We start from the raw sequence: 16,997 nt of genomic DNA, 5'->3' as shown, positions 1-16,997 counted from the left end.
GGAGGAGATCAAGACGCAGGCAGACCAATAAGAGAGAGAAGGTCAAATGTCCTTCACAGCACCCTCATAGAGTCACCACAGCCGCACCTCCTTGACTGTCATCAGCTGTCTCAGAAACAGCAAAGCAACAGCCTTTGAAAAGAGGCAGTACTTCCATAACCGTGTTGGCACAGTGTGCCCTGTACCCTTTCCGGGAGTCTCTCTCTCTAGAGACACATCTTGGGATGTGGCTTTTTAGATGGCCTTTTTCTCTTACCGTTCAAGTCCATCTTATCTTCTTCCAAGTCCTAGGAAAGGTAGGCCTAAACTTAAAAGGTAACCCTAGACCATCTTTGTTCTCAGTTCTCTAGTCGTCTGTTCAGTGGCTTTCGTACAAATCATTTTTCTCTATGTCCAAGACTTAAAGGCCAAAAGACACACTTCTTTACTCTCAGGACTATCAAACTTTGAGAAATTTTATTGTAACATATTTGGAAAAAATGTCTTATCAAGAACAGATTCTATGGCAGATATTCTTTATTTGGTATTGCCTATCCTTGATGACAGAACCTTGTCTCTAATCATTAGATATATTTGTTCTTTGATGTGTTCTTAATTTAATAATTTATGATGAGAACAGTGATCGTGACAGTTGATATTTATTGATGATTTATAGAGAATGCCTTAGCTTCCTGAGAGAACTATATTCAGTTTTCTTCCATTTTTATGTACCATCAACTCAATGGAACAGTTAATATTGAATAAGAGAGCATTTTGGTTTTAATCTCATTATGACTTATTTTTTTTAGGTGCCATATGTTGTGATATGTGGCATATATATAAATTGTGTGTGTGTGTGTGTGTGTGTGTGTGTGTATAATTTTTTAGTTCCTAAGTCATGTCCAGTTTTTCTGACCCCATGGACTGTAGCCCACCAGGCTCCTCTGTCCATGGGATTTTTCAGGCAAGAATACTGGAATGGGCTGCCATTTCCTTCTCCAGGTGATTACATGATTTACGTCTCATCACAACCCCATTGGGTGAGGAATACTTTCTATGTTTAGATAAAGAGATTGAGATTCAGTGTGCTGGGATTTAAGGTGAGGTGTATTGGAGGCTACGATCATCATACTATTCTGAATCACAGCACATACTGCCTTCTCCTGTGAAACCAAGGGATTGCTTATGCTAGGTTTTTACTGAGACATTGTCTCTGTTTGAATTGGCTCTCTTGCTGTATGAGGCTGCATGCCATTTGTTGAGATGTCTACACCTTATGATGTAGACTCTTTTCCACAAAGTGTCAGTTATGATCTGGGGCAAACTAAGGTCTTTAGGTAGTGAGCTGGAATGTTTGCACAATGCTGCAATTTGTTTCTTTAATCCCAAATTGCTACACCCTCTCTGTGGGAACTGGCATCCGCCTGCCGGTGTGGCTGCATTCTCAGACATGCTGTGCCAAGATAAGAGCATCAGAGGTCTTGGCAGAAAGAGAGGAACACGCTGAAAATAATCCTGCATTTCTGTGAGGCCAGGACAATTCTTGGGAAGTACCTTTGAACCATATCTAGGTATGGTAGACAGGAATGGTGCATGGGCCACAGCATGTTGTTGTTTCTGTGCCCTGAATAGAAAGATTCAGCCTGGCCTGGAAGGTCTGGGATGGATCTATGTTGAATATGGGATTTGAGCCAAACAAGGAAAGACAAGAGTAGATTGTCTAAGTAGATTGGAGGAGCAAGCATTTCAGCAAAGGGTCTCAGATTCAGCAAAGGGTCCCGTTTTCCAAATGAGCTTATTGAGGTATTTATCATCTCTTTCATATTCTTCTCAAACTCTAGAATATAGGCATTATTACCCTCATTTAAAAAAAAAAGCAGAGACATTACTTTGCCAACAAAGATCTGTATAGTCAAAACTATGGTTTTTCTAGTGGTCATATATGGATGTGAGAGTTGGACCATAGAGAAGGCTGAGCATGGAAGAATAGATGCTTTTGAGCTGTGGTGTTGGAGAAGCATCTTGAGAGTCCCTTCAATTGCAAGGCGATCAAACCAGCCCATCCTAAAGGAAATCAACCCTGAAGGACTGATGCTGAAGCTGAAGCTCCACTATTTTGGCCACCTGATGCAAAGAGCCGACTCATTAGAAAAGACCCTGATGCTGGGAAAGATTGAAGGCAGGAGCAGAAGGGGATGACAGAGGATGAGATGGTTGGATGGCATCACAGACTCAATGGACATGAGTTTGAGTAAACTCTGAGAGATGGTGAAGGACAGTGAAGCCTGGTGTGCTGCAGTCCATGGGGTTGCAAAGAGTTGGACACGACTGAGCAACTGAACAAGAGCAACAGCAACACCCTCACTTTATGGATGAGGCAATTTAGACTCAGAGTAATGTACTTTATGTTGCGATAGTGATAGATGGAGGAGCTGGATTCAAGTCCATACCAAGTCCGTACTAGGATCTTTATCCTTGTCCTGCATTCTCTATATAGATCTTCAGAGAGGTGAGAAAACATACGGCCTAGGAGGGAATAGCAAGTAGATGGTGTGGCTGTATGTGCAAGAAATATGTGTATATAAAGGTGAGTTTCTGTTTATTCTATAGAGTGAAGGGTGGAGTAGTGGGGATGTAGAGGAGAGTGCTTCTAATAGATCTGTTTTGGTTTTACAAGATATGCTAAGTCACTTCAGTCGTGTCTGACTCTGTGCGGCCCCATAGACAGCAGCCCACCAGGCTCCCCCGTCCCTGGGATTCTCCAGGCAAGAACACTGGAGTGGGTTGCCATTTCCTTCTCCAGTGCACGAAAGTGAAAGTGAAGTCGCTTAGTCTTGTCCGACTCTTAGCGACCCCATGGACTGCAGCCTAACAGGCTCCTCCGTCCATGGGATTTTCCAGGCAAGAGTACTGGAGTGGGGTGCCATTGCCTTCTCTGTTTACAAGATAGATTCACCTTTAATGGTGGAATACAATAATGTTTATTCAGTCTGATACTAACAGAGGATCCCTTCCCTGTTTTAGGCACGTTTGCCTTGACATCCTTAATATCCGCTAATGCAGTGGAACGACTTGTCCCTCTGAGCAGTCAGAACCTCACCACACACAGCAACACAAGTGTCCTGGGATTATCTGACTTTGAGATGCAAAGGATTGGTGTTGCTGCAGCTGTTTCCTTTCTTGGCGGTGTGATTCAGGTAAGTATACTGAAAGTTGTGGGTAAAGAAAGGGAGAGAGTGGCCAAGAAAAGGAAATTGGTGCTTTATTAAATTAAACTTTTCTTCTCAATTGAATTTTTCTTCCAGTTTTATTGAGATAATTGGCCACAGTACTGTATAAACTTAAGGTGTACAGCATAATTATTTGATATGCATACATCATGAAATTTAAGTTTAATGAACATCCATCTCCCTGGTGGCTCAGTTGGTAAAGAATTCACCTGCAATGCGGGAGACTTGGGTTCAATCCCTGGGTTGGGAAGATCCCCTAGAGAAGGGAAAGGCTACCCGCTCCAGTATTCTGGCCTGGAGAATTCCATGGATTGTACAGTCCCTTGGGTCGCAAAGAGTCGGACAAGACTGAATGACTTTCACTTTCACTTACAGCAATGAGGTGTTAATTTCAAAGCAAGGTGGAACCATTTAAAATGCCAGTATCAGTATTTTTGCTGGGGAAACAAGCGCTCAGTAAAAATTATGGCAGTTTCAAAACCAAAACAACTTTTGTCTTTTCTCTGTAGCTTTTATTGTCCTCTATAATAGGCACTTTGCCTTTTTTCCTTTTTCCAAGAATTTAAAGGGGTCTGGGATTACCTTTGGAAAATTTCCCAAGCTTTACTTTTCTGAAACAACCTCTGGACAAGATTTCTGCCCCAGAGGACATGGGAATATACAGCTCCTTTGACAGTTACACAAGCATGGGATGACATAGCTGGGGGTATTTAGTGACAGAGCCTTTTATTATTGTACTGATACATTCTGGAAACACATAGTCTTATGTCTTACAGGATGATAAGAACAACTGCAGACCCAAATAAGAGATTCTCCACTTACTTTTGATTTTGTACTAGATACTTTTTTGCATCTTTTAAATAAAGGGATCATGACTATAGAAAGGATTTAAGATGTTAACTAGTTTAACCTGCCTATTCAACAGATCATTCTTAACTCCTTCCAGAAAAATCAATTTTATTCTATTGTAATGCTGGGGGAGGACAATCTAAAGTTCCTTTTAATGATGTTTCACTGTTTCATAACCATTACAGACAATAAGCCATTACTGTTTGAATCTTTCCAGCTGTGCTTCCACCTAGTAAAGCAAAGACACAATTCATTTAATAAAATTAGAATTAAAATCCTTAAAATTATAAATTGAAAATTCCTCACATTAAAAATAGTAATTATATTTATTATCCTACTATGTGCTAAGCTCTGTTTTTACGCTTACTGCATGTATTCATGTATTCAACCTCTGTCAGTATTTTATGAAATAAATATTCTTCTTCCCGTTATACTGATGAAGATACTGAAAAGTAAAGCAACTTATTTAGAATCTCATAATTAGGAATTGGCAAGGTAGGAGTTGAATTCAAAAATACAGTTTCTTAAGTGCTATGCTGCAGAGCTTTTTAAACTAATACAGTGAAAGGAAGCAAGGAAACTCAGCTCACCTTTTCAAGCCAGACACCACGCTAGTGTCTCCCACACTTTATCTCCTTGACAATAGCAGCAGCCGTGATTTAGGCATGGTTCGTCTGGTGGGCAATGTCCTTGGTTATATAACTGTGTGTCCGCCGTTCTTGAGACCTTCAGGGTCTTTCTCATACCGCTTATATGACACCGCTTGTACTTCTTTCAAGGCTCAGCTCAAAGGTAATCATCTCAGAGAAATATTCATTGACATCTCTGGACTTCCTCTAAAAGACTTTGGATGTGACTTACATGTTAGGACTTCTCGATCTACCAGAAAATATTTTCTGGGTATTTGCCTCTCTATCTGGACTTAGTCTCTAGAACTGTTGAACTCCATAATTCTAAGAGCTGGTACAGAATAAATGTGAGTTGAATCATTTGAATAAGAATAAAGTCAACAAAATGTTCGTAGCATTATTGTGTCAAATAGGCAAAATTAAATTGGGATTTTATTTTTGTGTCTTCTGATTTATCATTTTCTCTTTCCACCCCCCACCAGAAGATAAGGAATGGGTATATATCTGTTTAAATTGTAACACAATTCTTAATGAAAAAGGAGTAAAAAAAAATGTATTATAATTTTTTAGTTTGGTTATTGATTTTGTCAGATCCATCTAGCTAAAAGGTGAAGACGTTTTCAGTGAAATCTCCCACCTCTTCTCCCAACTATTCCCCAGCCAATGCCTGAAGAAAAATAGAAGTACAACCACTCCTACAACTCCCCAACTCCTCCGTGTCTTTTAATAATATCATGCTCCAATCATCCCATTTTAAAACTTAGTTGTTTTCTTTAGCTAGGGCAGAATTCCATTCCTATAGCATGCATGCATAATCACTAAGTTGTGTCTGACTCTTTGGACTCTAGCCTGCCAGGCTCCTCTGTCCGTGGGATATTTCAGGCAAGAATACTGGAATGGGTTGCCACTTCCTCTCCAGAGACTATGCCCGATCCAGGGATCGAGCCTGCATCTCCTGCATTGCAGGCAGATTCTTTTAACCGCTGAGCCATCGAGGAAGACCAGTGGAAGGGCAGAATGGAAGGCCAAAGAGTCAAATTGTTGTACACCCCTTGCAGTTCTGATTCTCACTGCCGCTTACATTAGAGGCTATTTTCTTTTCTACAAAAGTCTGAGAACTGAAAAGATTATGGTTGAGCCTTCAACCATGCAATTCCAAATAAAAATAATTCTTAAGCAGTGAATTTCTAATCTCAGTTCAGTTCAGTCGCTCAGTCGTGTCCAACTCTTTGCGACCCCATGAACTGCAGCACGCCAGGCCTCCCTGCCCATCACCAACTCCCGGAGTTCACTCAAACTCATGTCCATTGAGTCGGTGATGCCATCCAGCCATCTCATCCTCTGTTGTCCCCTTCTCCTCCTACCCCCAATCCCTCTGAGCATCAGGATCTTTCCCAATGAGTCAACTCTTCGCATGAGGTGGCCAAAGTACTGGAGTTTCAGCTTTAGCATCATTCCTTCCAAAGAACACCCAGGGCTGATCTCCTTTAGAATGGACTGGTTGGATCTCCTTGCAGTCCAAGGGACTCTCAAGAGTCTTCTCCAACACCACAGTTCAAAAGCATCAATTCTTCGGTGCTCAGCTTTCTTCACATTCGAACCCTCACATCCATACATGACCACTGGAAAAACCATAGCCTTGACTAGATGGACCTTTGTTGGCAAAGTAATGTCTCTGCTTTTGAATATGCTATCTAGTTTGGTCATAACTTTCCTTCCAAGGAGTAAGCGTCTTTTAATTTCGTGGCTGCAATCACCATCTGCAGTGATTTTGGAGCCCCCCCAAAATAAAGTCTGACACTGTTTCCCCTGTTTCCCCATCTATTTCCCATGAAGTGAATTTCTAATCTATTCTGTAATAAAAAATAACATATGAATTGTGCTGGTTTCCTAAACATATTTACCTACTGAATGATCCACTATTTGTCTCAGATCCGTTATCCATTCTTGCTATGTACAATGTAGGTGTTTTTGTCTCTTTTACTCTTGCTGCTCCTCTCAAGAGGAGAAGGGGGTGACGGGGGACAAGATGGTTGGATGGCACCATTGACTCAGTGGACATGAGTTTGAGCAAACTCCAGGAGAGAGTGAAGGGCAGCGAAGCCTGGTGTGCTGCAGTCCATGAGGTCACAAAGAATCAGTCATGACCGAGTGCCTGGACAACAACAACAACAACCGCTCTTATACTGACCTTTTAAACAGCCAGTTGTTTCACATAGTGTCATCAGACTGACACTGCCAAAGCACAGCTTGATTTCTGAGCCAGCGTGCAAGGTTGTTGTCATTGCTCAGTCCTTCCAATGAGTATTCAGGGATGATTTCCCTTAGGAAAGCAGCATACTTGTTTGCAAAATTAGGTGTTTAATAAAAATATGGAAGAGTGATGTCACTCACACTTGGAAAACTCTTATTTTCACTGCATGTTGTTGTTATTGTTCAGTGACTCAGTCATGCCCGACTCATTGCAACCCCGTGGACGGCAGCATGCCACGCTTCCCTGTCCTTCACTACCTACCAGAGTTTGCTCAAACACATCTCCATTGAGTCAGTGATGCCATCCAACCATCTCATCCTCTGTTGCCCGCTTCTCCTCCTGCCTTCAGTCTTCCCCAGCATCAGGGAAAGCATCACTGCTTCTAAAGTGCTTTATATTGTGACGTCAAAATGGCTTGCTTTAATGTTATTACCACCTTTTGGCTAGTTATGCTTCTTCTAAACTAACAATGTTGTGTCTTCCATACATAGTCTATGCTATCCTGCTTTATATGCGTATTCTTCCCTCTTTCTGCAATGCTTTCTTTTTTGTTTGTTTGTTTGTTTGTTTTGTTTTTATTTTATTTTTTTTTAAACTTTACAATATTGTATTGGTTTTGCCATATATCAACATGAATCCACCACAGGTATACACGTGTTCTCTGTCCTGAACCCTCCTCCCTCTAATAGCCTCTTTCTTCTTGGATTCCTTAAGGGTCAAGATATAATTATATTCCGGTCTAGCAGTATTGCATTCTCCTTCTGAAAAACTGGTGGCACATTCTCTATTCCTCTCTTTTATCTGTGTGCAGGTTTGTCTTGGTGTAGTTATCTGCACACATCATGTCTCTGAAACCCAGCTGCCTGGAGCTTCTCCTAGAGTCCCTCTTTTCCCCTGTCCCTAAGTATGTGGAACTTGGGAACTCGTATTGAACAACGCATGCATGTTGGAGAAATACAGACTTACTTGAGGCTTCCGTGAGAGAGGTAGAGGAGGTTTTTTTCTCTTTTTCTTTTTTTTTAACAAATTTCTTGAATTAGAATTTTTTTTAAGTAAAGTTGCAAAGATAGTACACAGTTGCCACGTATCCTACCCACCCACAATTTCCCCTATTATTGATATCTACATTAGTCACAACTAATGTATCAGATTATATACACTGCTTTTAAGTAAAGTTCATATATTGTAATCAGATTTCCTTAGGTTTTACCTGATGTTGTTTTCAGTTCTAGAATCCCAGCTGGTACACCGCTTTACATTTAGTTGTCTTGTCTCCTGGTAGGGTCCTCTTAACTGTTAAAATGTCTGAGACTTTTCTTGTTTGTGATAATCTTGACAGTTTTGAGGACTATTGGTCAATAGTCTCTAGAATGTCCCTTAACTGGGACAATTTGTCTGATGTTTTTCTCATGATTAAATTGGGGTTGTGGGTTTTGGAGAGGAAGATGAGAGAGAGAGAGAGATTCTCATCACATCTTATTAAGAGTATAGACTCTCAACTTAACTTACCACTCTTAATGTTAACCTGGATCACCAGGCTGGACTAGTGTTAGTTTGTCAGATTTCTTCAAATTACTCTATTTTCCACTTTTCCAAACTGCAGTTTTTGGAAAGAAGTCAATATGCATTGCCTACTCTTAAGATATGGGAGTTATATTAAAAAAAAGTTAAGATAAAGAGTGGGGAGTATCTACATAAATTACTGGAATTCTTCTGAACAGGAGTTTCCCAACTCTCTCATTTTAAAATGTAATCAATCATTTATATCAGTATGGACTCAGAGTTATTTATTTTATCCTTTGGGTTATAATTCAATACTGTTTTATTTATGTTGTTCTTCACATTGTGCTGGCTTTGAGCATTGGGAGCTTTTTTCAGTTGGCTTCTATGTCCTTCCTTGACATGCTCTCATTTTTTTATTTATTTGTTAGTTATTTTTGGAGCTCTTTTTTACTCTCTGGCACTACAAGATGACCCATGCTCATTGTATATATTTCCTACCCTGGTCATAGAATCAGCCATTTTTCGAAGGACACCTGATTTCTGTTATTGGCGAATGCTCCTAGAAATGAAGGTTTATGTGCTACGTGTGCTCTTTGCCACAGAGGTGTTGTCACTTCTCAGCTTACACAAGCAAGGAAATGCATGTGTATCAGCCAATAGGCTTCCTTGGTGGCTCAGATGGCAAAGAATCTGCCTGGAATTCAGGAGACCTGGGCTCAGTCCCTGGGTCAGGAAGATCCCCTTTAGAAGGGAATGGCTACCCACTGCTGTAGTCTTGCCTGAAGAATTCCATGGATAGAGAAGCCTGGGGGGCTACAATCTGTAGGGTTATAAAGAGTCAGACATGGCTGAGTGACTAACACTTTCACTTCATGTCAACCTATGTATGTAAACATATCTCTCTAATTTCTAAATATATCCATCTATATCTGTGTTAAACATGATTTCCTACTGAGGTCCACAATTCTTATCCCTTCCATACTGATCATTTTAACCTCCCCTTGCTTGCTATGCTATGCTATGTTATGCTATGCTATGCTAAGTCACTTCAGTCGTGTCCGACTCTGTGAGACCCCATAGACGGCAGCCCACCAGGCTCCCCCATCTCTGGGATTCTCCAGGCAAGAACACTGGAGTGGGCTGCCATTTCCTCCAATGCATTAAAGTGTAAAGTGAAAGGGAAGTCGCTCAGTCGTGTCCGACTCTTAGCGACCCCATGGATTGCAGCCTAACAGGCTCCTCCGTCCATGGGATTTTCCAAGCAAGAGTACTGGAGTGGGGTGACTTTGCCTTCTCCATTGCTTGCTATAGATTTCTTAAATAGTGAGAAATCTGGCTCCCACCATCTACTATCCATTTACTTCATTTTTCAGTCCCAGTGTATACTTATAATGGTTTCAGAATTATTAACCTCTACACCCATGGGAATTAACTTTATCTACTCAAGGACAGTATCTTTATTACCTTTGGTTTTACATACTTTGGGCTTCCCTGGTGGCTCAGCTGGTGAAGAATCCGCCTGCAATGTGGGAGACCTGGCTTCGATCCCTGGGTTGAGAATATACCCTGGAGAAGGGAACAGCCACCCATTCCAGTATTCTGGCCTGGAGAATTCCATGGACTGTATAGTCTATGGGGTCACAAAGAGTCGAACACAACTGAGCGAATTTCACTTTCACTTTACATACTTCACTCATTTTCAGAGTTATTCATGTGAGCACATTTTTTGCATCCCTTTCAATGAGGTTTTTTCATACCTTTAACTAATCTGAAAAGTCTATATATTGTATGAGTCCATTTAAATGCTACTTAGAAAAGGCAAACATAAAAAGAGAGTAAATGCAGCTTTGGTTGTCAGATTCTTTGTCACATTCTGCAGTCTACCCTGGGACCTCCCAACCTCCAAATAATTTTCTAAAAAATTCATACACGTTAAGGTTCATGGTTTTGATAAATGCTTACTCTCATATACCTACCATTACAGTACTGTACAGACTAGTTTCACCATTCTTAAAAATTCCCTGTGTTTCACCTAGGACATTCTCCAAGCCCCTGGAAAATAGTGATCCGCTTACTGTCTCTTTAGCTTTGCCTTTTCTAGAATGTCGTATAATGCAATCATGCAATATGTAGCTTTTCTAGACCATCTTCATTCACTTACAGTATTAAGATTCATTATTCATTCAAGTCATTGCATGACTTGATAGGCCATTTCTTTTTATTACTGAATAGTATGGAGGAGGGCTGAATTCCACAGCACACAACTTCATAGGTGTCCTTTTGACGTTGTTTCTCTAGCTCTCTGGTCACACAGAGCTTTTTCCCTGCCATATCCCTGGGGAGCACTCGGTTGTTCTCCTGTTGTTAATTGCTGAGTCATGTTGAACTCTTCTGCGGGCTCACAAACTGTCGCCCTCTCGTTTCCTTCTGTCTGTGGGATTTCCCAGGCGAGAATACTGGAGTGGGTTGCCATTTCCTTCTACAGGGGATCTTCCTAACCCAGTAAACCCATGTCCCCTGCAATGGATTTAGGAAGGTTCTTTACCACTGAACCACAGGGAAAGCCAACTGCTCTATTACCAGGAGCAATTTAGTTCTCTTCCCCAAGTCTGCATGCAATGCTCGGTAGAGAACAAAGGGCTTTTCGAGTTTTCGCTCCCACTCAGCTTCTTGGTCTTTACCTTCCTCGTGACAGCTACACGGCAGTTCCTTACACTCCTGGTTAACAATACCTGCTCCTAACACCAACACTTTGCATCACTTTATAATGTCTTTCAAAGTATGAACTGTATCTTTATCTCTGTGTTCTGCAACAATATTGTGTCCTGCCCCTAGTAGGTATTCGATAAATATGCATTGAACAAACAAAGAAATGATTTGGTATAATATAATTTTACAGACTGCAAACCGATAAAACCTGAAATGCGTGCAGTATTCCATCCACTTGGTCAGTGTAGTTGTTTGCTATGCACTCTTTTCTTTTTTCACTACTTGAAGGCCTCTTGTAAAAAATGGTTTGAGATCTGAGATACATTCAATTTATATAGAACACATGGTGTTTATAAGAGCATTACCAAATAGTATCATGCTAGTGAACCTTGGTAATGTGTGTCAGAGGTTTTCAGCATTAGCCCAGAATATCAACATTACTACAAACAGCTGAAATATATTGTATGAAATTAATTTTCTCATAAACTGTTGCATGGGCAAATTTTGGGAGTTGGCTAGCCAGATTATAATTATTATCATCCCCATTATTAGTAAAAGGAGTTGATGTGGCTGTTTATTGTCATTGCTGCTGCTGCTGCTAAGTCGCTTCAGTCGTGTCCGACTCTGTGCGACCCCATAGATGGCAGCCCACCAGGCTCCCCTGTCCCTGGGATTCTCCAGGCAAGAATACTGGAGTGGGTTGCCACTTCCTTCTCCAAAGCAGGAAAGTGAAAAGTGAAAGTGAAGTCGCTCAGTCGTGTCCAACTCTTAGCGACCCCATGGACTGTAGCCCACCAGGCTCCTCCGTCCATGGGATTTTCCAGGCAAGAGTACTGGAGGGGGGTGCCATTGCCTTCTCCATTATTGTCATTAACCTAATGTTTTTTGACATTGGCATAAAATTTAAGTATTAGGCCTCCAAGCAAAATATTCTATAAGAGTCCTCATTTTACATACTTAAGTTCCAGGATAATCTTGGAAACTTCAGTTCCATCTGTGGATACCTCCTACAAAGCCTGTGTGTTATAGGTTCTTGCTGCCTTCAACTTGTGCCCCTCAGCCTCTGTATACTAGAGCCCTCATTTTGATGTGGGTGGTGAGGAAAGAGATGTTCTTAAATTTCTCCTTCTTCTTTTTCTCTTCCTATCCCTCTTTTTTCTTCTTAAAATGTCTGCCCTTGTCTTGGGTTATGGAGAATGTCGTCATCCAGAAGAAAGTAATTTCTCTTTAGTTAAATATCACATGTTTGCAATCATCCTTCACATACACGATGTTTTGTATCAGAAGGGAGGTCTTAAGGGGCTTGGTGAACTTTTAAGAGTCAAGAAGTCTCCATTTCAAGAATTTATCCATTACTGGGAAGGTTTTTTCTAAAGCATAAAAATGTGTACAAGAAGAGTATTACAAAAATACATGTGGTCTTTGGATAAGTTTTACAGGAGATTACTGCAAACTTTTTGGTTTATATCGTGAGGTAGGTATATATATTTTCAAGATTTGAAATGGCTTAGCTCTTTATGTTTTGAACTTTTCCTATATCTTTCTATTTGTAGCAATCTGGTTGTGGAAATGACAAAGAAGTTTTTACTAGAAGATAGTGGTTAGCTGGAAGTGGTTGGTGTATCACTTCAGGTTAGGTGACCTTTGTTTCTCAGTCATGAGAAAATACTAACCCCTCTTAGTAGGTGCTGGGTAAGAAACAAATAAAAACCAGAATGTAAAATGGTGATGATATATACACGTTCTCTCAAAGGAGTTTGCTTCTCAAAACAAATGAAAATAAGGTTTCTTCGCATACAGATAAGAACTTTCTGACATTCCACATATGTGTAAAGTTCCATGTAGGCAAGCAGGTTTCCAATTTCAAAAATTTGGATCGCTTGTATGCTGCATTTCAGTGAAATGAAAACTCAACTCTCAATAATATTTTATTTTTTCCTAATTTTGCCTCAATAATATGCTAGTTTCATCCTCATGGCCTGTAAGAATTAGTGTCATAATTTGGAGCTAACTAATAGAAAGATACGTGGAAAAAATTGGTTCCATATTTTTCTTAACTAATTGTGTTTTTAGGATAAAAATCAAAAGATTATGAATCAGTGTGTTCCACTTGTAGCTACACCACTGATTGATTGGATATTTCCCTTGGGACATTTCTATTTGACAAACCGACACAATTGCTGAAAAAAAAAACTGTTGGTAATAGAAGCTGTTGCTCTGGTTTCATATTTTGGTGAAAGAATTGCCTGATTTCTATGTTGGCAACCTGTACTGTTTCCTTTATTACATATTGAATAAAAGGGGGTTGCAAAAATGCAAGCAGTTCAAATACATTTCTTTCTGCACTGATGAATTATTTCATGCTCTCTAGAGTTGGAAAATTCGGTGTGGCTTTTTTACATTGCAAATCTAGCGCCTAGTTTTCCATGCATGTAAATATATATGGTATCCTATGACATTCCAGGTACAACACACATGTTGCAATTTTATGGGTTTCAACACTCTTTCATGTGTTATTTCACATTCTCAACAATTCTGAAAAATCAATAGAGCAGACATCATTCTCATTTTTTATAGATGATGAAGTGAGGCTTGGAAAAATTTAAGAGATATTCTAAAGGCAGAAAACTAGGATATGGTAAAGTTAGAATCAGAAGTCAAGTTTTCAGATTTGAGCCCAGAAAACTCCATCCTAAATACAAGTTTAGAGTATTATTGTTTTTGGTCAAGGGGCATTGTGATGTGAAGGAAATGATATATTTTGCAGTGTATGCTCTGGGAGTATTTAGCACTTTATACTTCTCATTTTTATTACTATGTCATCTTGATAGAAGGAAATTTCATTGCTATTCTTTCCTTTGATTTCTTTAATACTTAATTTTATTTTCCAACAAGAATTTTAAGACCTGACCTAAATATTATAATTAACACATTAAGAAGATATAACCCACTTTGTGTTCCCTTTTTCAGTGTGAATACTCATGAATATAATTTAATGTTACTTTCAAAACGGCAAATTTCTATGACTGTTTACATGGATATAGTGGATGTAGTCAGAGAGTGGGCCATCTCCTCAGAGTTCTTTCTCTTCACTGATCATTGCAGTGTTAACAGTGAGAAAAGAGACTTGATTCTTGCTGTCATCTTTTGCCCAGAAGAACTCAATGCACAGGCTTCTGCTTAGATGAGATGATTTTGTCTGGTCATGAAGCAGTTTTGCAATGGAGTATAATGTTATGAGCAGAAAGGAAAAGTTTATCGAAAATGACTTTCCTATTGATTCCTGGGTTTCTTAAGGCATATTCCTTAAACCTATCTCTTTTGTCTTTTCCTCTTCTCCATAAACACTGATGTCTTCTTATTAACATAGGCCCTTTACAGCTCCTTGACAGAGTATCTCGTCAAAACAGTATGTTTCCGTTTCTTAGAACCTGGCAGAAACTCAAGAAATGGACTTTTCTCCTCAATGCTTTTGAAATTTTAAGCCTATTGGGTATAAAGTCATGAATTATGTCCTTTGGACTTTTAAAAAAATTATAGATAATGCAAGTTTTATTTTTCACCCACAGACTGCCATATATTAACTGATTTGAACATATTTCCTTTCTTGTAACATGCATTATTAGGAAAATAGGAAAAAAAATTCAATGTTCAAAAAATAACTGTGTTAACTTTAATCGAAAGACTTGTAATTGTACCCCAAAACATTTGGAAAGTCTTGGAACCTACTAAAGAAAACCAATCTGTTGAATGAATGAAATTTAAAGAGCACATCTCACATCATTTCTGTGTGTCTGTGTGCTGAAAATGAAAATGTGTCAGATATGAAACCCTCTAGGAAGCCTGGGAAGTCTCACCTTTCTTTGTCCTCTTAGGTGGCCATGTTTGTGCTCCAACTGGGCAGTGCCACATTCCTGATTACAGAGCCTGTGGTCAGTGCAATGACAACTGGGGCTGCCACCCATGTCGTGACTTCACAAGCCAAGTATCTCTTGGGAATGAAAATGCCACATATATCTGGACCACTTGGATTCTTTTATGTGAGTTTTCCCTTGTATCTTTGTTCATGTGTATATCTGGGGCATGTGTGTTTCACATCGTAAAATTTGGTTAATTATGATGCTGAGATTTTTTGAATTTTAAAGCAACCTGGGCTTAAATAAAATCTTTTAGGATATTTAAATATGACTGAGGGTATGAAAGTAGTTTATGAGTGAAACTACTAATTAGGGAGCAATTCTTTGTAACACACAATTAAACAGTACAGTTTGGGAACATGGTCAAAAAAATATGCTTGAATTTTTTTGTTGCTAATTGTTAATGAAACCATGTATCAGGCTTGTGACCCAGTGTAACAACAGTACACCCTACCACATTCTTTCAGTATAGTGAACCCAGGTATAGATCATGTCAGTTCAGTTCAGTCGCTCAGTCCTTTCCCACTCTTTGCGATCCCATGGACTGCAGCACGCCAGGCCTCCCTGTCCATCACCAACTCCCAGAGCTTGATCAAACTCATGTCCATCCAGTCAGTGATGCCGTCCAGCCATCTCATCCCCTGGGGTCCCCTTTTCCTCCTGCTTTCAGTCTTTCCTAGCATCAGGGTCTTTTCTAATGAGTCAGTTCTTCGCATCAGGTGGCCAAAGTATTGGAGCTTCAGCTTCAGCATCAGTCCTTCCAATGAATATTCAAGACTGATTTCCTTTAGGATGGACTGGTTAGATCTCCTTACAGTCCAAGAGATTCTCAAGGGTCTTCTCCAACACCACAGTTCAAAAGCATCAATTCTTTGGCACTCAGCTTTCCTTATAGTCCAACTCTCACATCCATACATGACTACTGGAAAAACCGTACCTTTGACTAGAGGGCCTTTGTTGGCAAAGTAATGTCTCTGCTTTTTAATATGGTGTTTAGGTTGGTCACAGCTTTTCTTCCAAGAGCAGCATCTTTTAATTTCATGGCGGCAGTCACCATCTGCAGTGATTCTAGAGCCCCCCCAAAATAAAGTCTGTCACTGTTTCCACTGTTTCCTATCTATTTGCCAAGAAGTGATGGAAGTGGTTACTATGATATTAGTTTTTTGAATGTTGAATTTTAAGCCAACTTTTTCACTCTCCTCTTTCACTTTTATTAAGAGGCTCTTCAGTTCCTCTTCATTTTCTGCCGTAAGGGTGGTGTCATCTGCTTATCTGAGGTTACTGATATTTCTCCTGGCAATCTTGATTCCAGCTTGTGCTCCATCCAGCCTGGCATTTCGCATGATGTATTCTGCATAGAAGTTAAATAAGCAGGGTGACAATATGCAGCCTTGACGTACTCCTTTCCCAATTTGGAACCAATCTGTTTTTCCATATTCTGTTCTAAATGTTGCTTCTTGGCCTGCATACAGATTTCTCAAGAGGCAGGTAAGTGGTCTGGTATTCCCATCTCTTTAAGAATTTTCCATGTTTTGTTGTGACCCACACAGTCAAAGGCTTTAGTGTAGTCAGTGAAGCGAAGTAGATGTTTTTCTGGAATTCTCTTGCATTTTCTATGATCCAATGGATGTTGGCAATTTGATCCCTGGCTCTTCTGCCTTTTCTAAATCCAGCCTTGAACATCTGGAATTTCTCAGTTTACATACTGTTGAAGTCTTGCTTGGACAAAAGAGTCTGAAATGCAGTACTTGGGTGCAATCTTAAAAACAACTGATCTCTGTTCGTTTCCAAGGCAAACTATTCAATATCACAATAATCCAAGCCTACACCCCAACCACTAATGCTGAAGAAGCTGAAGTTGAATGGTTCTATGAAGACCTACAAGACCTTCTAGAACTAACACCCAAAAAGCATGTCCTTTTCATTA

General features: G+C 39.9%; 1 protein-coding gene across 4 annotated transcripts in view; it reads left to right on the top strand.

Moving 5' to 3' along the window:
- SLC26A7 (solute carrier family 26 (anion exchanger), member 7) overlaps window positions 1-16,997 on the top strand; it is a 170,217-nt gene that overhangs the window by 45,557 nt on the left and 107,663 nt on the right. For all 4 annotated transcript variants that reach the window (XR_827212.1, XM_010861984.1, XM_010861993.1 and 1 more), the window contains exons 4-5: window positions 3,004-3,176; window positions 15,029-15,193. Coding sequence is in view for 3 of the 4 variants with exons in the window: in XM_010861984.1 (XP_010860286.1) it covers window positions 3,004-3,176; window positions 15,029-15,193 (338 nt within the window). In the remaining variant the exon portion in view is untranslated. The remainder of the gene's footprint in view (window positions 1-3,003; window positions 3,177-15,028; window positions 15,194-16,997) is intronic.

This window comes from Bison bison, unplaced genomic scaffold (assembly GCF_000754665.1).
Source record: "Bison bison bison isolate TAMUID 2011002044 unplaced genomic scaffold, Bison_UMD1.0 scf7180017858048, whole genome shotgun sequence".
NCBI classification, from domain to species: Eukaryota; Metazoa; Chordata; class Mammalia; order Artiodactyla; family Bovidae; genus Bison; species Bison bison.
The sequence above is the reverse complement of the archived record's forward strand: the minus strand, read 5'-3'. Positions and strand labels throughout refer to the sequence as shown.